This window comes from Gallus gallus, chromosome 17, assembly GCF_016699485.2.
Source record: "Gallus gallus isolate bGalGal1 chromosome 17, bGalGal1.mat.broiler.GRCg7b, whole genome shotgun sequence".
Lineage (NCBI taxonomy): Eukaryota > Metazoa > Chordata > Aves > Galliformes > Phasianidae > Gallus > Gallus gallus.
Genome location: NC_052548.1, coordinates 10,210,439 through 10,238,092, shown reverse-complemented (window position 1 = coordinate 10,238,092; position 27,654 = coordinate 10,210,439). Strand labels below are relative to the sequence as shown.

The 27,654-nt window shown below is 41.1% G+C and overlaps 1 protein-coding gene across 21 annotated transcripts in view; it reads right to left on the bottom strand.

The window, feature by feature from the left end:
- Positions 1-2,205: 2,205 nt before the first annotated feature.
- The window catches only part of GAPVD1 (GTPase activating protein and VPS9 domains 1), a 31,737-nt gene continuing 6,288 nt past the window's right edge, over positions 2,206-27,654 (bottom strand). For 14 of the 21 annotated variants that reach the window (XM_046901706.1, XM_046901713.1, XM_046901709.1 and 11 more), the window contains 26 exons: positions 25,819-26,030; positions 24,582-25,425; positions 23,332-23,418; positions 22,198-22,332; positions 21,886-22,075; positions 20,920-21,000; positions 19,524-19,684; positions 18,509-18,638; positions 17,718-17,843; positions 16,714-16,887; positions 16,276-16,416; positions 15,609-15,743; positions 14,920-15,039; positions 14,463-14,540; positions 13,975-14,348; positions 13,346-13,433; positions 13,050-13,130; positions 12,278-12,400; positions 11,660-11,789; positions 11,158-11,267; positions 10,471-10,630; positions 9,896-10,083; positions 8,345-8,558; positions 7,696-7,768; positions 6,653-6,850; positions 2,212-5,945 (listed from right to left, as the gene is read on the bottom strand). In XM_046901706.1, the coding sequence (XP_046757662.1) occupies positions 5,805-5,945; positions 6,653-6,850; positions 7,696-7,768; positions 8,345-8,558; positions 9,896-10,083; positions 10,471-10,630; positions 11,158-11,267; positions 11,660-11,789; positions 12,278-12,400; positions 13,050-13,130; positions 13,346-13,433; positions 13,975-14,348; positions 14,463-14,540; positions 14,920-15,039; positions 15,609-15,743; positions 16,276-16,416; positions 16,714-16,887; positions 17,718-17,843; positions 18,509-18,638; positions 19,524-19,684; positions 20,920-21,000; positions 21,886-22,075; positions 22,198-22,332; positions 23,332-23,418; positions 24,582-25,425; positions 25,819-26,003 (4,467 nt within the window). In that variant the 5' untranslated portion in view covers positions 26,004-26,030 and the 3' untranslated portion in view covers positions 2,212-5,804. Of the gene's footprint in view, positions 5,946-6,652; positions 6,851-7,695; positions 7,769-8,344; positions 8,559-9,895; positions 10,084-10,470; positions 10,631-11,157; positions 11,268-11,659; positions 11,790-12,277; positions 12,401-13,049; positions 13,131-13,345; positions 13,434-13,974; positions 14,349-14,462; positions 14,541-14,919; positions 15,040-15,608; positions 15,744-16,275; positions 16,417-16,713; positions 16,888-17,717; positions 17,844-18,508; positions 18,639-19,523; positions 19,685-20,919; positions 21,001-21,885; positions 22,076-22,197; positions 22,333-23,331; positions 23,419-24,581; positions 25,426-25,818; positions 26,031-27,654 lie in introns of all 21 variants that reach the window. The other 7 variants (XM_046901716.1, XM_015279407.4, XM_046901717.1 and 4 more) reach the window with 5 other exon arrangements.

The following is a 27,654-nucleotide window of genomic DNA, read 5'->3' as shown; positions in this document are numbered from 1 at the left end:
GCTGGCGGGGAAGGCAGCACAGCACAGCCCTGCCAGCCCCACACCTGCCCGGCCCAGCTGCCACAGCACAGCCAGACCACGGGCAGCTCCGGCTCGGCAGATCAGTGCCAGGAGCTCACCCTGCCACAGCCATCCTCCTGCTGCTGCATGGCCACAACAAGCACCAGGGCTGCAGCATCACACCCAGCTCCTCGCAGGACGGCAGCAGGGCCGGAGCAGCACCGCGGGAGAGGCATCGCCTCTGCTGGGCCGTGTGCTGTGGGTTCTGCCGCCGCTCCTGCGCAGGCTTTGTCTCCCGTGTGCCTCCTGCCCTCCAAATGCGCCAGTTACTATGGAGACGTCGCCTTGTTAGCGCGGGAGGAGCCTAACAAAGTCCACTCGTGCAGGATAACACTATTTGCTGCTGCAGATCCAGACATGAGCAACACAGGCAGGGACACCAAGACCGGGCCAGGGCTCCGTCTCCCCATCCTTGTCCCCACAGCTGTCACAGCCTGGTCCAGGCCCTGCCTGAGGCTCCCAGTGAAGCAAAAGGAACCTCCCAGCAAGGCGGGATCCGCCACCCAGACACATTGCAAAGCGTAGGAACAGACCTGAGCACCCAGAGCACTCGTGGCTCATCTGGGGGGACGGGACGCGCCGGGTCTGGCCATGCAGGGGACAGGCTGTGCTGGGACAAGCCGTGTCAGCATAGTGAGGCAGGACCTCCACTCCCAGGGACCGAGGTTCATGGATCGTTGACTCAACAGGCCATAATAGCTCCATCTATCGGGGTCAATACAGGCGCCTTTGACACATGATAGACAATAATTGCTCCTGCTTAGAGACTTTTCAGTTCATGGATCATTGACCTGATGGGCTGTAACAGCTCAAAGGAGGCTGTGACACGCTGTACACCCCTGCACCTGGAAGCCTGCAGGAAAGAGCAGCATGAAGCCACGGCCCTGACACGTGAGCAGGCACCGAGGGCGTGCCGGGAGGGTAATTGCCAGGGATGGGGCCCATGCCTGAGCCTTGGTGAGAGCACTGCAGTTACTGGAGCAGAAGGGCACTGACAGACAGGAACGTGGTGCCAACACCACCAGAGTCCACATCCTGCAGCCTGGCAGCCGTGGGTCTGTGTGAGCCCAACCTCACACCCTGCTGCACCGCCCCGCAGTGCTCACCCAGCCAGGCGGGCACCGGCCCCGCGCAGCCCAACAGCCATAGGTGAGCAGCAGCAGCAGCAGCAGCAGCAGGAGGCGGCCGGGGGTTCCCCCACGCCAACATCCGCAGGGCTGCGGTCTGGGAGCAGCACACAGGAATGGGCTCCCAGCCGGGGGCTGCAGCTCCTCGCTCCGATAGCAACTTCCAGGTATATGATTTAATGAAAGGCACAATAAGAAGTGAAACAATTAGAATTTCTGCCTCATTATCATGGTAATCTTATCAGTCGGATAATGAGGTATTAATGGAGATTTAATGTGCCTCTCATAACAGAATCCCTTGGAGAAAACACATAAGGAAATTGCTGTAAATCCATTTAATGATGGAAAGGTCCCCAAACACCGTATTCCAGAGGATGAAAAATGCCGGATGCAAATGAGAGAGAATCAAGGTCAATAACGCTGCGGGGACCGCGCTCACTGCGGCCCCGCGCGCAGCGGCCGCACCGGGCGGCAGAGCCGACCCCGCTCCGCTCCCGGGGCTGCGCCGCTGGGGGGGGCCGCGCCGGGCCGGGCGGGGGGAGCGCCGCCGCGCTGCTGGCGGAGCCGGGCCGTGCTGCACTGCACCGCCCCGCGCGGCCGCCAGGGGGCAGCTCCGCCCGCCGAGAGGCCCCGCGCTCCGCGCCGCGTTCCGCGCGGAGGGCCGCCCGAGCTGCGCCTCGTGCTGCGTTTCACGGCACGCGCGGGGTTTGCAGTTCTGCGCCCAACCCTCCGCCGGAGAACGGTTAATAATTCAATTCTGCCATTTTCTCAAAGCTAAAAAAGGGACCGCGCGTAGCAGAGCGCTCCGTCAGGCGCTGCCAGCACTGAGAGCGGTGCCTGCAGGAAGCGCCCGCGACGCGCGGCGCCGCCCCGCAGCACACAGCCGCCTTTTCCCCGCTCCGGCCGTCGTCCGACCTCCCGCTGCTGCTCCGTGGAGCGATACGGCAGCAGAGCGCCCCGCGCTGCTCGCGGTCCCTGCAGAGGCACGCGGGCACAGCGCACAAACACGGACTCGAGCCAGGCCAACTGCTCTCCTTTTAATCAGTTTTCACAGAATAATACATGAATAATCACGTTAGAGACGAGATGGGCTTCCTGTATACAAGATTGTGCAAGCTCGCTGATTTAGACGTATAAAGGCTTTACCAGTTTCAAATAGGAGAGGCAGTACAAAGCTTTTAAACAGAGGTAAAGCACAATTAAAAGGTACAGAACACACACGACGAACGCAGCAGAGGTTAATTCTCCACCAGCCCAGGCTCAGAGCTGCCCGCCCCGTCCCGCTGCTCCGTCCCACTGCCAGCCTAAGGCTGCACAGTCGGTGCTGCACACGGCCACGTAAGTTACACTCGATTTCACACACACATGCTTCACTTGCTCAAATCTTTGCTGCTAAACAGGTCTGCCTTCTCCTGCGGCTCCTTTTCTGCCCCGCCAGCCTTCCTCCACGCACTGCACTTTGAACACAGCAGTGAGATCTCAAACTTCTGCTCCAGTTTGGCTTAAAGAACATGAATGTTTCCCAGCAATACGAACCAACGCTGCGCCCACGGGAAACGCAGCACAGGAGGCATGGTGGCTTTTTTTTCCTGAAACTTACGGCAGTTACATTCAGCATTTGGTAGTGTGAGGCCTTCAAAACGAAAACCTCTGAGCTCAAATAATGGGCCACATCCATTCCCATTCTCCTCAAAGAGGATCTAAAAAAGCCTTGAGGAGAATTCTTAAGAGTGAAAAAAAAGGGATTTCTCAGGGATGGAAGGAGCGGCCCTTCTCCTTCACTCCTCTTCCCCCCAAAAAAGGAAACCACCACCTTAGCAGCACCAACGGGGACAGCCATGCCACCATTTGACTGGGCAGCTCCTGCGGGCACACCAACAACCAGCCCTGGAGCCTACAAACACAACCCGCGGCTAATGGCCCCCATACCCCTTCCCTCAGAACGCCCCTTCAGTTGTTGAAGGCAGTTGGAGAGAGCACCGGGTTTACAGGAAGGGCTGTAGGTGGTTGGCTGGCACCTTTTGGCAACAGTTCTGTCACTTTTGGTCCTTTATGCGCTGTCTTTTCACATTTACCATTGCACACCAAAAATCTAACAACATCACTTCCTACACATGTAATTCATCAGTCTAAAATAAAACGTTACAGGACACCAGGGAAGGTATTAAGGTGATATTACAGGAAGGTTAATTCTTCAGAAAACCTAATTCTAACCACGGCTAGCAATGCGACCTAAGGAACTTTCAGAGTTGTTTAATTAAAAAGCAAAGGACAACTTTGCAATGAGGACTCTCAGCTAATCTGGGGCACATCAAAACAAACGCTGTTCTTAAAGTAATTTTTTCAGAGTGACTCCAGTTCATTTAAGTGTTTTCCTACACAGTGTAATAAAGATTGCAAAGGAAATGGCTCTTTACCTCTTCCATAAAGGAGAGCAAATCTGAAAGACGCGATGGCGCTGATCAGACCCTGTCTGCCAGCAGGCAAAGGGAAGCCATGCACAGGGCGAGCACCAGCTTAGTGCTTTTGTGCCATCCTTTAAAGGAGCACAGTTCAGAACAAGACCGATTTAGGGATCAGATATTCTCCTCAACTAAAACCCAAACTGCAGGACTAAAGGAATTTTCATACGTTGGTCTTAACATCTCTGATATCCAAGTAATAATTAAATATTAAGGAGACTTCACTATAAACAAGTTTATATTGCTTTTAGATATGATCTGGCCATATCTTTCAGGCATATTTGTGCTTCACTTCTGAGTGTTATTGGTCAGGGCTGTGCTTGCAGTATTAAGTTACGTGTTCAGCACCAATAACCCATCAAGGCTAAATCACTGGAATATTGCAGTGCTCCACACTGAGTTACCGCAGTACGGCAATCAGAGGAATCCCATTTCTATCGAGTGCTGCTCTTCCACAGAATGAAGTCTCCCACAGAGCATAAAGACTCTAAATAAAAGTTCCCATTCCACTCTCTCACTTAGGATTAGCTTGGCAAAACTGCCATACCGAATTACGTATTAGAAGAGTCCTAGTAAAGAAGTATCCTTAATGATGCCTCGACAAGTAGCACAGCCAAACCAAGCACATCACAGTTTGCATAAGTTGTTCTAATTTCAGTTAACCAAATTATTTTCTGGAATACCAGCTGTGCACAGGTTTTAATCATCAGAATGCACACACACACAAAACCAAAACAAACATATTTTGCAAAGAATGTGAGACAGATTTTCTTTCCTTTACCACTCACAGACACCACATCCTAATGCGTCCTTCTGTCAGAAGTGCACTCCACACTCCAGAAAGAGCCAAGAATAATACTGACATGGAAAAGATAAAGGCTCACTGCCCTTTCTCAGTGTAACTGTAGCTACAAAAGGGCAGCAATTGCTTGCATACGTGTGACAGCCACTGGCCATCACTCAGACCGTATCATTCATGAAAAATCCACGTGGTATTTGTGCATAAAAACTTCTTTGAATTCATAATTGTCAGCTTAAGGGAAAGGTGGGGTGGGAAATCTATAAAACACCCTGAACTGATGTCATGATATGTTTCATAAAGAACAGTGTTGTATTTTAAAATATTTTATATGAACAGTAAAACTTGCACTGCTGCATAGCAGACAACATGAAGAACATTTAGTAAAAACATTCACTGAAACCCCTGGTATATGTATTTAATGTCACTAATCAAAATATATATTACAGCCCAAGGTTCTGTTAAGGATCTCTGTTTGGGGTTTGTACAGTATACACAATATTTCAGAAAAAATATTACAGTAAGGTATTTTATTACTCCTCTTTTATATTAGGCTTATCTATTGTAACTTACAGACCCTCTCTCCTTTACATATTCAAACCTTTATAGTGCCCTAATGCCCTAGCCAAAAAGTGTTCAGCTATCTAACAAGCCCTGTCTATTATAAATTCCAGTTTCAGAAATTTCAGTACTCTTAATTACATTTTAATAAATAGTTTTTTGTTCTTTTTTACTCTTTGCCTTTTTAAGGAAGTCCTTTCATTTACCAAAACGCAGTATGTAACAACCTGTTAGAGGTCCGAGAGGCTTTTGCTTGTTTATTCAAAGGATAATGAGTCCAAAGATAATTGCAGTGCATTAAATATAGTTATATAATATTTACATTGTTCTCTCCAATTTTCAATTTAGGTGAAATACAATTGGTGACTAATGTCACCTACTACAAACTTTCAGTGTGGCTGGTGTTTTATTAATAAAAGGTGTATTAAGCTAGAAAGTACACTAAGTGGTTGCCCTGATTCTTCTTGTTTCAGTGTTCCATTGGAAATGAAGTGAATTATTCACGTGAGTAAGAGGGGTGGTGGAAAAACCACAGACTTTTCTGTATGCTTTGAGATTCCAAAATACCTGAAAACTGTGGTCCCTTTTGCAGTGCCAGTATCTATAGGGGAGAAAAACGCAACCAAAAGAGAAGAGGAAAACCTGTTAAATTAATTTGATTAGTAAAGGTGTGTTTTAAAATGCCTCGATTCTGTACAATATTATACAAGGAAAGTCTCTTCTTAGCTTTTGCAGCTGTTGTACATTCTTACAGACTCTTCTGCTAACAGTCTGCCCATATATGTGCTGTCTGAGTTACTTGCGATCATCAATAGTTTTAATGAATTCAACTGCTGCTGTGAACTGCATCCACCAGTAGGATTCTTCTCCAGATAAGCAGTTGGCATAGAAACTACTTATGTACTGAACAGTGGACAGCAAGCAAGGTGGATTTGCCTGAGGGTTAAAGAAGAAAGAGACGCTTACAGTTTGTTTTCAAAACTAAACTTAGAGAATTACAAGATGCAGAATAAAAGTACAATTCTATTTCTGCAGTGATCCTCACTAACACCTATCACGTGATTATGCAATGCAGTGTAACTTAGTGACCATTTATCCTGAGCACCCTCACTTCCCCCCCTCAGGAGGAATGTGACAACAAAAGGAGCATTTCTCTAACGCAGAAAAAAGACAGGCAGGCCACAAGAAAGGAGGAAATCACAGGCAGAACCTATCAAGTCATCACAGACTTCAGCACATTAACCTGTTATTTTAGCATTTTATACACACAGACCATTCTCCAAACTCTCGGGTAAAAAAAAAAATGCAGGTCAGTATTAATGTGGATGTTGGTCATCAAGGAGAACAACATAAAGCATGCACAAGCGATGGGTGCTGGCAGACACTTCTCAAAAAACAAAAGAAACAATCACCACCCCTCCAAACAATGCCTGACTCCCAGTTTCCTTGGTTCCAACTGCAAAGTTTGCTTGGATTCTAAAACCTTAATCGCGACCACATTTCTATTTAAGCCTGCTGGATCAGCTCTGCTTTTATAGTCTAGCATGCTCCTAGGTACCCAAATGCATTATCATTTTTCCTAAAATTTGCTTGCCTGTTAAAAGAATTAGCTGTAGTTTTGTGATCTTTGCAGAAGAACTCACCTTTATGAGAACAAAGACCAGAACAGGAACAAAATCATCTGCCCCAGGTACTGAATCTTCATTTGCCAGGCTAAGCAGGTTCATAATGGTTGAACACATTCGCAGGATACACTGCACTTTGTCTCGGGGGGTTTTGTAAGCGCTTATTGTACGGATTTCAGACTGTGCAGATGGCCACGGTGCCTCCCGGAGATATACCTAGGAGAAAGAAACCCATCGACAGTTCTCATTTATCTACACTACTACTGTGCACCACAGAGGATCCAAGGCACCAGAGGCAGGAGCGAGGCTCTGGATAAATGAGAAGCTCTAGGTCAATATGGTTCCATTGCACACGGAACAAAGGTGGCTTCCTGCTGTGTTATAATGAAAAATCACAAGGAGATAACACAGTCTGTGCAATTAACATAATTAGACTGTACTTTCTCCTGACTTCTACAGTACCCTATTTCGAAACAGCGTAGAGCTGCATGTCTGTCTTCCATATATAAGCAACTTCATGAATGCTTACCATTTTCAGCCACACAGCTCAAACACTGAACTAGGAAGACTGCAAGCATTCAGCCACTCACAGATTTCTTAAGTCTACCAATCTAATTTAATTACCTTCGTAGCCCTCAGAAAAGAGAAAACACCAGGCAAATTCATAGATGTGTCAAGGTTCCATTAATGATGCTAGTTCTGAAAGCAAACTTGATAACTACAAACCACAGTCATAGCATATAAGTCATGTCAGAAATATAAGGGGTTGAAATCTTGTAATCTAAAGGAAACTATCTGAAAGTTTGCATCTTACTGCAGTGCAGTATTACTGCTTCAATCTTACCATCAGGACAGAAGTGGCAAAATCCAAAGAAGAAAAAAAAGAATTTTAAAATATCAGTGGATGATCCTAAAGTATTGGTGCAGTGTGTCTTTCCTGCAGGGTATTTCAGCTGCATGGCCATAAAAGTAACATTTCAAAACAATCCCCTCCTCATCACAAACACAATCAAAACCCAAAAACTCCAACATACAGAGTGAAGAAAAGGAGAAGTTCTTACCTCAGGAATCTGAAGTGCTTTGTGGTTTGCAGTCACCACTTTAGATAACCTCTGTATGTGTTCATGAAGGACCCTAAAAACAAACATAAAAAACAAGAATAAGAAGCAAGCAGCAGCCAGTAGGCTCCAGAGATTTCCCACTAGTTTGGTATACTACAGGAGAGATCTTCAGAAATGTGTATCATGATGGTCCCAGCTAATAGACATTAGGTCAATAAGCAACACAGAGGATTTTCCCCATACAATCAAGTACAACTACGAAGTCAGTAAAGCATTCAAAGAAGTTTTTCTATAAAATACAGCGGAAATCCTAGATGGAAAGTACTGTACCAAAACAGAAAATGGAAGGAAGGAGTACTGAAACAGATTTTATTCATTCTCTCAGCATACAGACTTTCAGTTCTGTGTGCATCTTGAGTCATTACATTTTTTAACTTTATTCTGCTCCTGTGGTCTGCTGCAAACACAAACCTTCACACATGATGCTAAAGTACTTCTTGGTTCTTGTACAAGACATTCTGAAATGAAACATAAGTTTGTAGGGCACAGCTGCCTTAAGAGAATCAAGTCTGTCACATTAAGACCAAAAAGCAGCCATCTGCACCAATAGCAAAAAAGAAACCACATACTTCAAACTACTGTGACTTACTGGTCACGTAAAATATCTCCATCCTGATTAGGGTAGAATGCAAGTTTGAAAATACGATTCATCACACTGCGCTCTATAGCTAATTGTGCATCCTGAAGCTGTTCTTCACTGGCATTCTGCCATATGGCATCCTGAGCCATTGCTCCATATAAGAACTGAAGAAAATCTTCAACTTGGGCTGTTTTATCATCTGCTGCCGTAAGTTTCTGGAAATCTGATAAAAAAAGAGAACACATTCAGTTAAGGTAAAAAAAAAAAAAAAAAAAGCCAACCAAACAAACATTATTTCCAATAGGTTTTTCTGGAAAGAAGAGCTCAGAATCCACGTTGTACCTCTTGCCTGGCAGCACTGGGGCTCTGTCTTGCCCACACCCTAGTCATGGAAAATCAAGCCAGAACACTTGAATTAAATACAGGAATTAAAAGAGAAGTATGTAGAACACAGTCAGCTAAGCATACCCTCAAAATACTCTACTTGATACTATGTTAATCACTTCCTCTGCAGTACCAGTTCTTGCCACCCACAGAGATAACACCCAGAATAATCACTGTAACAGTTGCTGGTAGGAATCAGCACATATAAGGCTGTCAGATGCTAGAGGAGAGAAAAAGAATCAAGAAAACTCACGTGTACCATTTTTTAGCCCTACCTTTATTTAATAAGTATAGTTGCAACATTCATGTTTATCTACAAAATATAGAACAAGTGCTGCAGCCAAGTTAATGCAGCATGACCAAATCACTGGCAACTCATCAGCATCGTATTTATAGCATTCTGTACCAGAAGACAACTGCCACTCACATCTGCCAGCAGCCTAAATGCCACAGTTGCCAATTTCTCTTTTAGATCATCCAGGAATAGATGCCACCCTTCAGCCCAATGAAAGGGCTTAACTCCTTCCTTGGTCACTGAATCTTACTAGAACTTTAATGTCAGTAGATACATGTTCTTACTAAAGACCAGCCTATACAGACACATTTAATATGTAGCACTGTATGCTCCACAAGCAAGAACTGACTCAAAATTTCTTACATCTTCACTTCGTCAGGTTTGTGCATACATAACACAGAAATTATTAAAAAAAAAACCTCTGTTTTGAGAGTTGTCTTTCTTTATGCTATGACATTCCTGTATCTTGGGTACATGTGATTCAAAGTACTGCATATACTTACCACATGTTCCAAGGTACAACCACAGCATCTGTGCTGATGACTGAATGCTGGAACTTAATTTATCATTTCTAAATTTGTATGTTGATCTGAAGTAATTAACAGTATTCACACTTGGAGCAAATGCTAGATAATATGACTTAGTGTAACCTTTTAGGACAGGTAAAGTCAAATTCCTTTCCTTCTCCTAGCTTATGAAAACTGCAAACAGCTGACAACACAGCATTAAATCACAATAATATGTACATTTGAGCTGAAACGAAGACTACTATAGCAATCTGCTCCTCACATTGGAAGTTGTGCTTTGAAACATTAACCCAAGCTAGCACGTAAGTAAAGAGTGTAGTAACAAAAATAATCCACAGTCTGCATTAATCTTACCTTGAATAAACTCCCTGATTTTTTTTTCTTTGCTCTCCAGCAGTAACCTCACACACACTGTAGTGAAGTATCTGTTGGCCACTTCTTTATCTCGCAGAACTCTTTGCAATAGCCTTTCCAAGTGTGCCTGAGTGGTCTGCAGGCCTTGGCGACATCGAGTTAAATAAGCGATATACGGAGCTCTTTTCCTAAAAGAAATGCTCTACGTTAGATTCACAGAAGAGACAGAAAATAATAGCTTTATAAACTGCTAAGCTTCCTGAATTAGGAAGTTCAGTCTTACACAGACTTCACTGCCCTTGCAGCACTGCTGAATGCAAGACTAAAGCAAATTCTGAACTGCACCTCTTTGGGTGTGGAGCTGCATATTAGCCACAAGTTGATTTAATTCAAGTTTATTACTATTTAATACAAGTCATTCCTAGAAAGAAGAGACAACATCATCGTTTTGTGGAAAAGTAGAAATGCAATAAACTTATTTGGTAAGGTACAGTTTAAATAAAGGCTCTTTCTAATCTGCTAGTGAAAAAACGTATGCATTCAGAAACCCACTCATAAGATACAGAATAAACTACCTATAGTCCTCTGCAATAGAGGCTAGCAGCTTCCGACAGGTCCTGTTATCAAAGCGGCTTACACATCGCATTGTTTCTTGCAGCTGGGCCATCAAGTTCTTGTCTTGAAGGTTAATAGCTTCAGCTAGCTGAACTTTCAGGAAGCACACAATTTCATTATCTAATACAGAACAAAGGAAAATTATTAAGGAAATGAAATATAGGCACAATCAAAACAGAAAAACGTTCTTCAATATGGGAAACACACATCCAACAGTTTAAACAAAAACTTCTGCATATGAAGCAATAAGTGTTCATTTATTAAGTCTTTGAATCTTCCAGATATCAAGGAATACATTTTTTTTTTAATTATCATTATCTTATCTAGTATCGAGAACTACTCTGAAATGTAAAGAGGAGTAGATAAGGAGACAGATTCACCTGTCTGCAAATAAACCTATAGTGAAGGAATGCAAACAAGACAAAAATTAAGGCAAAGGGAAGACTCAGCAAGTCATTCAAGCCACTATCTTGCTACTTTCCAACAGTACACGTATTCTAGGAGTCTGTTATATAGCTTCAGGCTCTTACTGTAATAGGATACTTCATTAAAGAAAAAAAAAAAGAGAGAGACACCAGATTTAGTAGGCAACAGAAAAGAGGAGGTGCACACAATACAACATTTCTGCATGTATAAAGAAAATTTACCTTCAGGATCTGTGTGATCTGGTAAACCATTCCTTGTTGAATGTGTCAACATTGGAAAGGCAACAGAATCTGCTGAACAGAGAGCCAACCTCAATTTCTTCTTTGCATCCCTAAAAGAGAAAAAACATTTCTTAACAAGGTTGCTGTGAGGACTGCTTCTTCATAAAGCAATCTACATTTTTTTCTTTTTAAAATACTGACTAAACATTACATGACATAATTTGAACATACCAATGTTGTCACAATGGAAGTGTATCACTTCTCTTGATATACCATCTAGACCAGTTTCACAGGCATTTTCCTAAACATTGTTCTCCTATCCCCCTCCCACCTCACTGGAAATACAACAGTTTGAGATGCTTAAAACTGAAAAGCACATAGAAGTTTACAATTAAGGAGAACGTTATTATTCACATTAATATTTTTTTGTGGGGAATTGTTCACATGGCTTCAGCTTTCAAATCTTCTTTGTGGGCAAGACTAAATTTGAAAGTATTTTTACCTATATGAGAAAGCAGAACTTTGTGGCTGAGCTACTTGACTTGCAGAGTCTGGGAGATCATCTGCAGACATGTTTTGCAAAGCCTCATCACGTGGAGAGTCATGCACGCTCTCACCATCTCCTGTAGTCTCTATGGACAAGAAAAGAGACACTTGTGGAGTCAGAAGAACCTAGACTACTATCTTCTGTTTTGTTCTTGTCAGTATAAGAGAAAAAAAATAGAGTAAGATAATTTGTTTAAATTGAAAGGGCATATTAAAATATGCCATCTGCAAGTCCCTAAGAAGAAATCACATCAGTTTTCAAAAGCAATGCACTTCTTCAGTTTCCATTTTAAAAAATAGCGAACTGGTAAGAGATGTGCCAGTAAAAAAAATCACCACCTCAGTGGCAACACAGATGACCTCTTTTTGGGAATATGGATTTCATTCCCAGTCTCAGAAGGGCTACACCACAGGTTGTAAGAGAAAACATTTGCTTTACAGCTCACATTGTTACGCTGTCAGCACTATGTTTGTCTAGAACACTGAGGTGTGTTTTTTTTTTTTTGTTTGTTTGTTTTTTATCTTTAAGAGGGAGAAACTATGTTGGTGAGGACTATAAAAGTCAGGTTCTCACCTCCACTGTCATAGTTTACTAAAGCTCCTTCACTAGGACTGGTTCGCTTAATTGCATTCCTGTATTTGTCCAGAATATCTTCAGCAGCTTGAGCCTGCGCACTGAGCCTCGGGCTTGGATCATCTGAAAAAGCCATTATGAACAAAAGGAGTAAACTTGGAGTTATGCCAACTTGAAAGCAAAATACAAAAAATTTACACCTGCGCATTCAGATTCTAGGCACAACCAATAGCTACTTGTGTTCCGTGTAACCACAATTCAAATATAAAGTCCAAAGCAAAAGTAGGAGGGGAAAAAAAAGCGCTATAAAAGCAAGCAAATAAAATCAGATTGCTAGTATATTTATATCATATACACAAACAACCCTTGTATGTTTGAAGACCTCTAGAAATGACTAAGCAAACAGAAAACTAAACACCCAGGTCCAAATCAAGTTTAATTTAGCACTTAAGGAATTACCGTAGGAACGTGTCTGCAGCTGTCCCTGCAGCTCAGCTGTGATAAGGACAGAAGTTTTTTAATGAACATTTTAAAAAATAAATATGTGAAGACCTGAGTTGACATTCCAGTACTATTCATATTGACAGAAGCATGACAATTTAAAATCAGTCTTCAAGGCAACAATCATCATTCACTTTCTTATTCAAAAATCAGCTGTGAATACTAAATACAACGGCCCATACCTTTCTGTAAATAGACATCTAATGGGCACTCTGGAAATCTACAGGGCATGTTATGAGAGAAAATTGCTGTGATGATACCATCCGCATACCTTGTAGTGTCGAGTATCTGTCAGGTACCATATCATCTTTGTCTTTTTCCTGTTTTTCTTTCTTTCTAAATGGAATTGGAGCTGAAAAATACACAGTAACTGATCAGGGACTATGCTGAGATAATGGCCAGATTGAAGAAACGTTTTAAGGGGACAGCCACTACTGTGTACCAACCTGATGTCAGTCTGATAAGCTGCTCAAAGAAAATAGCAAACACTTTCTAGTGAAGTCATGGAAGATACAAAAAAAAGGCAGCATGCCCTAGGGTACCCAAACGAGACAGACATGATCCTACCTTTGGGCATGGCAGACACAAAGCGTTTTCTCCACCATGGCTTGTTTCTGTCAGACTTCTCATCATCGCTGTCTTTTCGCTCATCAATCTGTGGAAGGATGGAGTTTATATTTTAATATGCACCATATCACATGTAAAGACAGAATTTCTCCTTGACGTCTACAGGTTATGCTCTACCAACTGAAAAAATAAGAAAACCAAACAGAACTACAGCAGAGCACAGAAAGCCAGAGCAGACTAAGTTAGAAATATCCCTACTGGAGAGGGAGGCCTAAGTATGAAAAGCCAAAAATGTGAAGAAATACAAATATTTTTTAAAATTGTTTCTCAGGATCTGCAGCATTTTAAATTTTAACAATACAATCAAACTATTTCTGAAGTCCCACTAAGTCATGTGGAGCATTTCCAGTAGATTTAAGAACCAGGCATATTTAAGTCACTCTGAACTTCTGGAGCTTTCCCTTGTAAAAGACTACTGGTCAATTTTTAAAAAAAGATTGTAGAAGTGTTCTATAATTTCTCAGTTAAACACATTCAATACCACTTTTCTTCCGGCATGAGAAAAATAATTATATTTGGCACACTAGGAAAAAAAAAAAAAGCCATGAAATGATGAATAGGAGCCTCACCTCTCCCCTGGAGGAGTCCTTACTGGGAGATGAAGATGATGACTGAGATGTAGCCATCAAAACAGCTGTCCCTGTGTTGGTGGTTGGCATGGGAAGCTCTCTCTCCTCATTACCAGGACGTCTGTTCCACCCAGGATCACTCATAGGTCTCCGAACTGATGATACTATATCTGAACTCCTGCTGCGGACTAGCCTTTCCGGATAAGAGTGTCTCTGCTTGAACGCTTCTAAATCAGTTGGAATTAAAGTGTGAGACCCAAAGTTTGGTAATCGAGCCTCATTACCTCCCACAGCTCCTTCCAAAATTGGTGGATCTGGTGGTGGGTGAGATGGTCTTGCATAGTGTACTTTAGGCCGTACTACAGCTGACACACCTGAGGTAATAAACATAAAGGAAGGCACACACTTTTGTTAACATTCATCCAAATAAGTTGATGCTAGCACAAAAGTACTGAATGCCAATTTTTGGCCTTTTCTTTCCAGCTTACCTTCATTTGATGACAGAGGGTCAAACAATGCAAGCAAAGAATCTGTCTGAGAAGGAGGAGATGTCAACTGACTGGCACCTGAAATACAGGTAGACAAAAGTTAGCACTGCAAACAATCACACACATAAGGAACACTGAAAAAAACAGACCAATCCCAATGCGCAAGAGAGATTACAGTCAGTGTAAATTAACAGAATTAGCAAAAGGTGATCTTAAATTGAAAGATCAGTCTCTAGTCCTACAGAAAAGTGGCCCCTTTGTCAAAGAAACAGTGCTAACAAATAAGGAAAATGTTAAGCTTCTTGGTCAACAGAGCTTTGAAACAGGAAAAATTGAGGAATTTTTCTTTCATTCTCAGCACTGCTGCTGCGCTCCTACTAGGAATTAAAATTCGAGGATTTTAAACTTGTAATTTTAACTAATGTTGTGAGAACTCATTTACAGGTATCTTACTTACCATGGGCTGCTTCATCCATGTCAGGACTTGTCACAGAATCTTTTCCTCCAAAGTCAGAGCTACATTCAGACCTGAGATCCTCAATCTTATTAGGAATATCTTCAGATGTTGCACTAATGCCTTCCACATAACAACAACAAAAAAAAAAAGCACCTTTAATATTCTTTCAGACAAAAAGGAGGCAAAATCCTGAAGCTCCTAAAATGTTTGGTGAGCACAGTAATAATCAACTCCCAACTCACAGCAGTATCTAGAGACATTCTGAATTTCTATATTCCTAAAATAAGACTTTATTATTCTGCTTTATGTCTTCAATGGTTTTAACGCAGCCATGAATACATTGAAAATTGGCATCAGAATGAAGCATCTTTCTAATAAATACTTTGTGGAAAACTGGGAGCTCAAGTATATATATGTTGATTTACTTAAAGTCATAATAAACAAAATGCAGCAAAGTAGGCATTCTTCCAAATCAGCACTCCACTGCTAACCATTGCTGCTGTGGCACAGATCACTTGATGCACTTTTTTTAAAATTATTATTTCTTTCGTAAGAACTGCTCTGAAAATTCACGAATGAGTATAAGGAGTTATAACTAATTTTTCTCATTAAATTAAAGCAAGGGCAGCAAAGTAGATGCTGATTGTCTCTGAAAACACATTGCTATATTAGAACACAATTAAACCCACCTGATACAACACTGAGGCCTGGTGTACTGGGCCGAGAACTGACTTCCCTTACATCTGTGTCATCTGATGTGCTACCCAGCCCAGAACAGCTTTCCAGTTCTTGCAGCCTTTCCTCTTGTTTTAGGTCTGGGGCTTCTACAAATGGAGACAACAGAGAAAAGAGAGAAAACAGTATCGTTACTCAATGCCGGGCTCCCTTAAAATTCACCCACAGAAGGAAGAGTGGGGGGGCTTGATTTAGCATACTAAGTTTTAAGCTAACAGAACCAATTCAGCAAGATAGTGGTGCCCCAACCGGATAAGCGTTTGGCAAGTTTTTACTTAAGTACTGAATTACTTACAGACAATGGTACCCAAGTTAACTAAAATAAATTGTCATCAAAGATAGCATAATTTAGCATCACTGTAAAAGGAAGCAAACAGAATTTCGCTTTGCAATCCCTTTTCTCTCTTTTCAGAACTTAAGAACTTTGTAAGTAGAAGTCACTCTGCCTAGGAATACTTCATCCTTCTAATACTAAAAGCATTCACAAGCATTAAGGTAATGCTGTTGAATGTGAGGACATTAGGACAATAGTTTCCTGATGAATCTGAGACAGGGTGCTGCTTTCAATTATACACCTCTGGTTCACACTAAAGGAATAAACACAAACTACACAATTCTGACCTGAATCGCTTGGTAATACTTCCACACTCCAGGCCTCACTTGTGGTTTCTGAGATGGTTGAACCTGTACAAGGATCAAGCAACACAGATCCTGAACCTGGTAAACACAGCAAGCTGCCTAGCATGTTCTCTGCAGCTGCACCTGCAAAAGTAAAGCAGAAATGTATAGTGGCATATAAGCTTCCTGAAGACAGATCTAATACAAGAGAAAAATAAAGACATTTTAAGTGTCCTTAAGGTGATAATGAAAGAATATTGTAAATACAGAAATGAGTGACCAGACACTATACTGGTCATGCATGCAACATCTTCCCATAGAAAAGATTTTCTTTAATGAATGCAAACACTTATTTACAAAGAGATGAGAAGAGCTTTGCAACTTAACCATTTTACAGCAAGCACAGAGCATTTTAACATATCAGGGGCACAACTGAGTTACCTGCAATTTCTTGTAAACGATCTTCGTCAATATTTGGATCAAAGTCACTACCCAAGACATCCGTACTCCAGGTTTCACTCACAGTTTCTGATATATCTCTGTCATCAGTCAACCCCATCATATCACGGATTTCAAATTTACGGAGCTTGTCATCAAGATTATCCTGAGTTGTGGCTACATGAAAATAAAAGGTACAGAGTTTTTTGAAAGACCCCTCCAACTACTTCTAATTGAAAATTTACAGGAGTACACTGAAGGGGAAAAAAAAAAAAACACACAAACTCTGACTCTGTCAGATGAGATAGCATTTAAAAGTAAAACTTGTAAAGTACTCTTATACTATTCAAGAGATGGTGCCTAAAAGCACCGAAGTATAGTTCAAGAATTTTCTTACACTTCGAATACATTTGGTGACATAAACTAATAGACAAAGTAATAGATAAAACTAACACACTAACAGGAAACGTAAGACAATTCCTATAAAAAGAACTTCTCACACAATTGCTGAGGCTGGAAGGGGTAACTGAAATCCCAACCCCTCTACACAGAACATGGTGTATTACAGGTTGGCTCAAGGCCACATCCAGTCACATTTTGAAAATCTACAAAGCTGGAGACTCCAAAACCCCTCTGAGCAACCCATTCCAGTGTTTGACAAATACATACTAAAAATAAGCTAGCCAGATGCTCTAAGACTACTCCAATCCAGACCTCCCTATTCCCTTGAAGGGAAAGTTAAGTATCAAGCAAAACTGTAAATGCACTTTCTGACAAAGGACTTAAGTCTCAAAATCCCATACGCTCTTCTTTTCCTATGAACTGCAAGAAATACTTCTAGAGAAAACAAAACAGCAGCAAAAAAAAAAAATGCAAAACTGATTGTACAAGGTGAGCATTTACTTATTTTTGCCCCAAACTAGTTAATTTCTCAACCTTTTTCCACAGAACTTTGTCTTTCCCATACACAGCACCACAGGCACTTGTTTCAGAGAGTTTGCACCTGCCTTGTTCATGCTCCAGCAGCTGCAGAGCTTCAACACCATTGCTCCCAGACGGACCTGCACCGAGCTCTGATACAGACTCCCCTTCCAAATCCAAAGATGATACTGAGTTGGAGCGATTTGAAGGACCTGTAAAAAATATTTTATTGTAAATCTGATTTGAACACCAGTTCCTAAATATACAGGGATAATAATCCAAGAAACAATTAACAAAAACAATGAAGAGAAATTAAGTAGTAATCCCAATATAAAATATCAAACTGATAAACTGTTTCTCTGCTCTTAATGCCTACTTTACTGATACTTAACCTGCACTGTGATTTGTACTTTACATGCATAGAGGACCATAATAACCTAAAAATGCATTACCAGAGAAGGCTAAAATCTCACCATTACCATACTTTGACTAGAAGTCAGTAAATATGTTGACATTAACACGTTTAATTGTTCATTAGCTTGTTTGCTTACAAGCTAACAGAAGTTACACAAAATAATGCCCACTGCAGAGTTTCTACAAGCCTCCCCAATACCACAGATAATCCCTCTGCTTTCATCTTTTAAATACACTTCTTTTTGTCACAATTCTCAGACTAAGTTATGTCTTTGAAGGTCAAAATTCAGTTCCCGACCTTTTTCTCCCAAGGATTAACAGAAAAGAAAAGCTCTTAAGGTAACATAGCATGATCTTTAAAACAGCAGAGATAACATGCTATGATTAACATAAGTTCCTTTCATAGTTAAAAGAAAAAAAAAAAGGGGGACAAAACTTCTTCAAGACTTAAGTAACCCTTCACCTTCAGATATTCCTTCCAGATTATCACTGCAGAGTGAAAAGCGCAAGGTTTTATCAGGTTTACCATGGAGTTTGTTTTCATCAACAGGGACATCTCCTTGTCCGCCATCTGCAAGCTGCATATTTAAGACCTGGGGAGAGGAGGAATGAAACAACACTTCCTTAAAATAATCTATTTCTTTCCTGATAATTACACAGTAAACAAAACATTGCACACATTTTTGTGGGTACGGTCAAATTTCTAACATTCCATTTGAAAAAAATAAGGTTATCTCCAAAGAGTCTGGAGAAAACATAAGGTAACCAAGATGTGAACACAAGGCAAATCCTGCTAACAACTGAACCAGTAGCTTCCTCCTTGCCCCAGCCCTCTAGCCTAACATGTAAACTCACAGTTACACAAGGCTATAAGAGGAGATAGTCCAACCCATTGGGCAGGATGGCACTGATGAAAGCAGAATGCTGTTCCTTGTCTGCTGCAGGAGGAGGCCATACGAGCAGCCCTGTCCTTGGAGGGGGTCTGAGGGCACTCATAGAAGCACAGCCATGGCTCCACCTCACAAGAAGCTTGGCTGGTGTGATGCAAGTCTGAGTTGCCAAGAACTTTGCGATCAGCATTCCAGTGCTGTCATTCACATATGCCACTTGAGGCAAAGGACAAAGAACATGGGGAGGTAATGAAATTAATTTATGCAGGCCTGGTTTGCTCTTAAGCATGTTAGACAACAAAGCCTCTTCATAAATCTGCCAGCTTCATTTTTCCTGTGTTAATATACTGACTTTCAGACTTTGCAGACGTATGAAGTTGTTGGAAAACAACTTCTAACACAGGAATAACTGACAGCTAAAATACTCAAGTTCAGTAAAGCAAACAAACAAAACAAACAAAGTGAGTATTTTAATTACTCTCCTAGATTTATTGCCCAAAGCCAAGTGTCACAGGTTCATCGTTCTGCTACTACAGAATACAGAGGCTGTATTTTTTGAAATATCTGAGCTTTGATGATGTTGCATACCTCATTTTCTGACATCATTCCTGGAGTAATCTGCGGACCTGCTCCCAGGGAAATCACCAGCACTTCTTCTGGCTGAACTTCTGGGATGGTCTCCTGGGAGGATCCTTCATGATCCCCATGCTGATCCATGAGAATATTTGACCTACTTCTGCTACGAGTTGCTAGGAAAGTATTTTGAAATATCAACATTAGAAAGTTTTTCCTTGTTTAGGAAAAAAAAAATAGTCAATAAAATGGAAATACAGAACTGTAATGTTTTTAATTGGTAACACGCATGCTAACAAACTTACAAAATGCAGAGTCTTACTAGAAGTTGAGAGAAGGAGCTAGTCTTTAAAAAAATCGAGTACTGATGTGTGAATAAGCAATCGTTGACAGAACAGCTTAGAGAAACAAGGTACATTACATCCTGTTTGCCTACACAAATTTCTACACCAAAGATCAGCATCAATTTCAGTAACATCAATTGGCTCAACCTTCTGACGTGAGAATACAAAATAAAACCAAGTAGTAGCAGCAGATTTAACACAGTGGCCACAGAAGAGCTGTTTAGGAGCTGTGCTTGGAGGTGCGAGTAAGTCATTTGCATTTGTTTTGTCAAAAAGACTATTCCATCCATGTAACTGAAAGGGATCTCAAGGTACCTCAAGTATAACTAGTAGTCATACATGCCCACAGAACCTAGAAAAATCTCATATCCTCACAACAGTCTGCCACTGGTCTAAGCAAATGGGGGGAAAAGTTGACTAAGTACCCAAAAAGAAGCAAAAGGATCTCTTGAAAAACAGATTCTGCACTTGTGAAATCGTGCATTCCAATCACAGAAAGACCCTTAGTAAGTTAGTGGAGAACACTAAGAAGTCTGCAACCAACAGAAAAGGTCAAGGTTCCTGTGGCTTAAAGCTGTAATTTGTTGAGCAATTTTTCTCCTAAGAAGCAGAGAAGAGTTATTCAAGCAGTTGTCTCAAACACAGATGCAAAGATTCAACGTCAGGTGTTTGACTGTTTTGTGGCTCCTTATCAGCCTTTTCAAGTAGCCTCATTTCCCTCATCTGACACTGAGAAAGGAAAAACGCCTACATGGAATTAAGGATGCTAAGTATGGTAGCATAGCACCAGCCATTTCTTTATTTGGTCTAGGAAAAACGAGTGTGCAGAACTAACAGGCCAAACTTTGATTTTAAAATTATCACACAAATGCTCATAAGCTTTGTTTTTTGTTTGTTTTTTTCTTTTTAAACTACACATATATACAAAATGAGCTTCATATAGAAATCAGTGAAGAAATCTGAAAAAGCAACAGAGTACCAAAGTAAACCAAAGACATGCTGAAGTACCACAACTGTGTTACAAATAAAAGTTTCACAGAAAAGAACGGAAAGAGGGCATTACCCACCAAAAGGGGTTACTAGAGTTATATGAGCTGAAAGATTGGTAGCAGAGGTATCCCAGGCAGTAATGGCTGCCAATTGCTGTCCTGGATTTCGAAAGCATTAAAATGAAACAAAAGAAATCAGAATTTTGAGCAACGACACTATTTTATGATATAAAATAAATGCTATAGTGCCGATACTTCATAGACCTAAGAGAAGAACCATTCAGATGCAGAGTAAAAACAACATGGGATAGATTTGTTTGAGGCTTTGGGTTACTGTGCCTCTTAGCTGGCTTTGTATAGTTAGATCCCACTACAAACTAATACTAAATCTCTCAAATGAACAAGAATATCCCATGTGGTCATACCCACATTAATATGCACCAGAGAAGAGCACCACACCTCCTATTTTAACAGAAAACATTACCGAAATGGAAAAGTTCAAGATTCAGAAATGCTACTGAAAAGGAGAGGGGAAAAAAAACAACAACATGAAATTGTATTACAGTATACTACCACAATTAGATCAGGCAGATAACGGAGAAGAAAAGAGACAGTCTTTTCTTAACACGCACTCTAGAAGTTCTACTCCTCTCCTTCTTCCTTCTTCACATCAGCTCCCCTCTAAGACTCAATCATTTTAATTTTATTCTGTCCCACTAACAAAGTGTCAGAGCTTCCATCTTACCACTTTTCTCAGCAAACATCTCATCTCCAGATTTCCCATTATTACCCTTTGCACAGGCCTGAACAACAGCTACGTCAGCATTTTTCTCCAGCTCAATCCAGAGTGGAGAAGCTCACCGTGCTTGCATCAGAAAATAGTACAGATGCCCGTCTATGCAAAAGAAAATACTTTACCATCTACACATGAAAAGTAGAACTGAAGGTGCAGCTAAAGAGTACACCTAAAAGAGGACTGAAAAAATGGTAAAGAAAAATGCACTGTGGTATCAAAAAGCATACAAGACTGCTTGCTGTCCTTACCTATGGGTAATCGATTTTTTTTGTTAGCTGGAGTGGTAGCAGGAGAGAGCTGTGGGGTATTATACGGAGTCATTTCAAGGCTGCTACTCTTCCCTGGTTTGTTCTGGGGTAAGTTTGCTAGCAAGTTTTCCAAAGCCATCCGATCTTCCTTAAGTTGATCACTCAACATTACATTTCGCATGAAACCAACCTACAAATTTAGAATTCACGTTGTTAAGAATCGCAGAGTAAATTATCAGCCCTGTTTATCGACTATCTGTAAACACATGGGGCAAGTTTATATTACTTCTATTCAAAAACTTAAGAGATTACCAGGGTAGTTAGCTGGCTGTATGTCATGTAAACCACTGTTCTACTCAGCCCCTCCAGAAGGTTGACTGAAGACATGGGAGGAGTTTCAACCGCACGCCCATCAATAACGACATCTAGAAAAGCTGCAACACAGCTCTGCAAGGAAAGAAGTTTGGAAACAAAAGACCATTTACCAGAGATTGAAAAGAACTTCAGTTCACTAACACAAGAGCTAAATATTTTACATAGTAATATAAGCCTTGCTTCCTATTTTTAAGATTTCAGGATAAAATACCACACGTCATTAAAACCACTGAAAGGAAGGTAAGGAAAGCCTGCAGTTAGTTTTAGTACTTCCTTCTGATCTTTCCCACATTCAAAAGTGTTAACTCACTTAAGTGTTCTATTGCATAGGAGCAGGTTCAGATTATCAGTAGGAATTACACTGCTTATGGCAAACAACCTGTCCTGAAGAATGTGCTGAGCACAGACTAGAAGTGAAACAAGGAAGCATCGTGAAGCATCCCTTCCTAACCTGTTACTTGTATAATAAATGTGTAACTTTGTACAACGATGCACAACAATTGTAATTAGCAAAAATCTTTAAGTTACATAAACAAATAAACCTTTTTTTTTTTTTTAAAGTATACAGCAGTAAATCAAAACCCATTCGTTCCACTGTTCTGATGAATTAACTGCAGAACTGCTATGGAGGACTGACACTAATAGGGGAAAAGGCAAACAAAAAAAGCAAGAAAGGAACAGAATTTCCTTGTGCTACCAAATTACTTTCTCCAACACTAAATTTTACACAGAAGTTATCTGCAGATCTGAGTTTTTTCTTTAGGTTCAGAAAAAAAATATATAGACAGCAATTCAGAGAGTTTCACTTGAAAAGGTTAACTTGCTTTCATGTCTTTTCTACATTTCCTTTTAAAAAGCAGCATTATGCCAGAGTAGAACTGAGAACCCCTGAACCTTAAATCTAGTACTCAAGATTTTGTTCCCAGTTCTGTGCAGGATTTAATCTGCTTTTCAGTACATGTAAGGCATAAATCAACTGCTTAGCAAGTTCTTTGCAATGTCTGAACAAAGAAGCTGCAGAAGAATGAAGCACCCCCAGAACTCCTAGCTCCTTTTAGTTTAGACTCTTACTTTGTCAAATTTAGCAAGGTTGCTCTTCATACGTGGATCTCCCTCTTCAGAACCTGTCATTGCCAACTGCTGCAGAAGTCTTCCAACCTGGAAAGAAAATAACTATGAGGAATGAGCATTTCAAAACAACATCAAGATGGACCCTGTTATAACAATCAGTTAAGACAACTCCTCCATTCTACAAATAATAAAAACCAAAAGCAGTTGGGGCATTTAAGTAGAAAATCTGCATGCACAGTGTACTATGAGTATCCATAATTCCTTCCTAGGAACAAAGCATATATTTTTTTTTTTTTTACAACATAACCTAGATTCAACTCTCAATTCTCACATCTCAAACCTAGACATTCTGAATGGCTGTATATACTTCATTAAGTGAAAGTTGGAGGAAAAAAAAAAATAGCAAGAGACCCAACTCCAGGCCAGAGAAAATAATCCTTATTAATCACCAACTGCAAACCACCCTCAGTTTTAAAGAGTTGCCAATTGCAAGCCCTGTTACAACCTGCAGGCAGCAACACTGGACAAGATTAGTTATGTGTCTCTGAAAAATACTGCAAGGCCCTGTTAGTAAAGTGCAGCGAGTGAAATTCACCACAGTAATTTTCCATGGGAATCACTTACTGTCCAGTTCACAGACATTTAAGAGCAGGCTCTGTTATATGTGTGTGGAATATCCTCCACTAAATATAACAATGCTTAATGTCATCAGGCAACAGTTCTATATTCTGTCATCAAACTGCTTGATATTTACACAGAGACAAACACTTCTCCTGAGGGCTGGGGAATGCCCTAAGGTCTAATAAAACAGGAGGCTGCTATCTGCAGACAAACTGTCCACTACTGCCTGACAACATTTTTTGTCAGCAAAAATCTCATTATTCTGTTAAATACCTGGCATAGTACAATGTTACTTCATACACACTTCAGAATTCATCTTAAAGCATAAACATAACTGCATCTTTCACTCCTCAGAGTAGCTTTCATACAGTATATTTGCCACTTTTGTAAGAGAGAAAGGAATGCATTCTATAGTGTTTTTAAAGTCAATATTTTAAGCAAACAGACACATTAACTTTAAAACACACCTCCTGAGCAATGACACAAGCATTATGTTAGCATTTGTCTTATATATAGGACGAACAATACTCTTTACCTTTTATTGTAGTACCACCTGTTGTAGCAGAAAAAAACCCACTGAGAACATTTCTCTCCATGTCTTTCTTAGACTAGTTCAAAATGAGTCATACCTGCATCAGATTAAATCTTGCCACCTCGTTTATAGGAGCATCAGAAATTATCCCATACTGTTCTGGATTAACGATTGCAGGACAGATGAAACATGCTAGAAGGAGATCTGTGCACATTGCTCTGACCTCCCCAACCTCCAGCCTGTCTACACACGAGAGCGTTTTGTACATTTGTGACACGATCCATCGCAAGCTATGTGGAAAACAGTATGTATTTTGTTTGAGATAGCCAATGAATTTGTTCACCAAGGTCACCAGCTTCGCCTCGTTGGAGTCAACCATTTCTTGGACTCTTTGCTTAAATTTTTCTGTGCCTTTCTCTCCAAACAATTTCTCCTGTTGGACTGGAGAGAATCTCTCAATTAACTTGTTTGGATCAGTTTCCAGGTGATCTTCGTCTTCAACCAGAAGCTGCATGATTGGCTCATGTAAAGTTGCAGTAAGAAAGAGTTTTGCAGAAAAAAGTCCTTCAGAGAAAAGTTTGAATAAGATGCTGAACGCACAAGTGCCTCGTCTCAACAGCCGCCTAGGGTTGTCACTTTCCTTAAGTTCAAATTCAATCAAGTAACGAAGGACCTGCAGAAGGTAGCTCTCATCCTCCTGCATGATGCAGTTGCCATAAATGGAGGTAAAGACTGTGTGAATGACACTCTGGGTGTTGTCCTGGTTGAGCTTCTCTCCGGCAACCAGACAGGACGCGATAAGCCTAGGGTTCTCTCTCAATCTGTTCAGGAACTCTCCATAAGCAGTCTCCTGAAATCCCAACTGCTTATGTCCATCCACAAACTGCGTATCCTCCAAGATTTTAGCATGCTGACAGCATTCAGCAGGAGAAGCTTCCGCACTTAAAGAAAAACATTGAAACACTCTAAGTAAACTCTTAAGCAAACAAATTTACCAGATGTCACATAGCCAATCTGTTCACACAAAAGATGTCTTCCCATATAGTTAACCCAAATGATTTCCAAATTCATGAACAAGAACAGTTTGTTCCCATAAACCACAAAGAGCAGCAAAACAAATACGCACATTAGAAAGATGGTAGTTTAAGCAGACAACAAACAAGTCTATGGTGAGTCAGATTCCCCTGTTTAGATTTGTTTTTAGAAAGTACTATTTTTGTAATTAGTACAGCAAAAGATTCTAGAGAGTGAAAATGAAAAATCTGGTAGTTCTGCTGCAATTCACAGAAGTTCAGGTATCTATTCTCCCCAGGGCCACCACCCCTCCAAGTCACCTTGTGATGATCAGTCTGTCCAAGTTAATCCGCTGCTGCTTGGAAATCCATGCTGTGCGGTACAGCTTTTCAGCTGTCTTCAATACGTCTGCATTCAGCCTCTGAATAAGTTGCTTTTCTGAGTTTACATACAGTCGTTCCTGCTTGAGGTGATGAGCCAGTGTGTGTATATCCAGCTTCACCATCTTTGACAGCAGACTATACAGTACTCACTGAAAGAAAGGAAAACAAGGAATGAAATCGGTGAATTCCAACAGTAACGGAAACAAGTTCTGTCAGCCCCAACGAAGTAATAAGCATAAGTAACGAAGTAAGGAGGCCATAAGCTTAGCAGTAACTACTTCTGTGCCCATTCTGCCTCCATGTAAGATTTTCTAGCTGTCAGTTTCATTAACCCCTTGTCATGTTAGCACACCAGGGACACTTGCACAGCAGCCAACAGTATCTCCAGCTCACACTCACCAACTGAAACAGTGATACAGTGCCACACCACAAGGCTTACACTGCACTCCAGCACACAGGGTAAGAAACGGGCTGGAGGAGAGCTGCAGCCAGTGCCATAGCCTAGGTGAGGCAAGCTCAGGGAGACAGAGAGGAGTCGTCCCATTGTGCCACCTGCATGGCCAACAGGGAAAAAGTTTTGTGCTTCCTACTTTCTCCTAAAGCACACCACATAACACAGCACTATGCAAGTATGTGGGCACGGTTATCTCTGGACTGCTACAATAAATGTCACCTCTCACCTTTGCATAACTGGACTTTTTTGCTAGGTAAATAAATGAATGAAACCGAGGAGCATCAATTGCTAAACAAAGCAGCAGCTGGAAATAAGTCTGGGGATGCTGCTCAGCAGAACTCATTCAGAAAAATTTCCTCAAACATTTCCATTTGTAAGAGTACTTTTGGAGGACCAATCCAGAAGTGTTTTTTAAAGAGAGAAACTGAAACAAGCAGAGTTTTTCCTATCACAGCAGTGTCAAAATAAGCTGATTAATCAACACTAGCCACTGTTCCGTCTCAGGGTTTTCTAATTGTGAAGTCAGAGCTTACACTTGTTACCACTACGTGAGCAGAAGAGCTCGGTACCAGGCAGAACAAGTTCAAGCTGCAAACCCATTTAAAAGTTAACTCCGTTGAAGAAAAATAACATAAACTGCATAATGCTGACGTGGGAAAGGGTAGAACCCCATAGATCAAATTATGTCTCCACGGAATCATTAACAGCCATAGGGCTTCTTCTCCAGCAGAATTAACAGCAATACTAGATAATTTGCGAAAGAAAAGGGTTTGATCCATATATAACACAGAGCTGTCAGACACACTGGCAATGGCTACATGACAGCTGTCAGAGGGACGTGGTGGAGAACACTTGAAAGCTATGCTAGAGTTAAACAGAAAACTTACTTCCCATAATCTGCAGCCATCCCAGAGAAGCCCAGCTCTACAAGACTGTTCATTCCATGCTTGAGAAACTACAAATAATTTACCAGGCTCTCTCTTTTTACTGTTTTAAAGATCTGTGGTTCACTGCTCAGCAGAGCGGGAGATGATCTCCTCTGAAGAATACAGATTAGTTCCCTAATCAGGCAAGGTTTTACATTTGTTGGTGCTTGTTGGTGTTTTTTTCCCCCAGTGTGAGGGTCTGATAACCAGGCGTGCTGGCAGCAATGGCCACTCCCTGGCCGGGTAATTATGTCAGGTTAAAACTATAAATGAAAGAACAAAAACACCAGCAAAGACAGAAACAGATACTGTCACATGTCTTTATGCATAAACAAATATATATCTTATTAGACCCGATAGTTTAAAGGCCATTCCTAGCAAATACAGACAAAC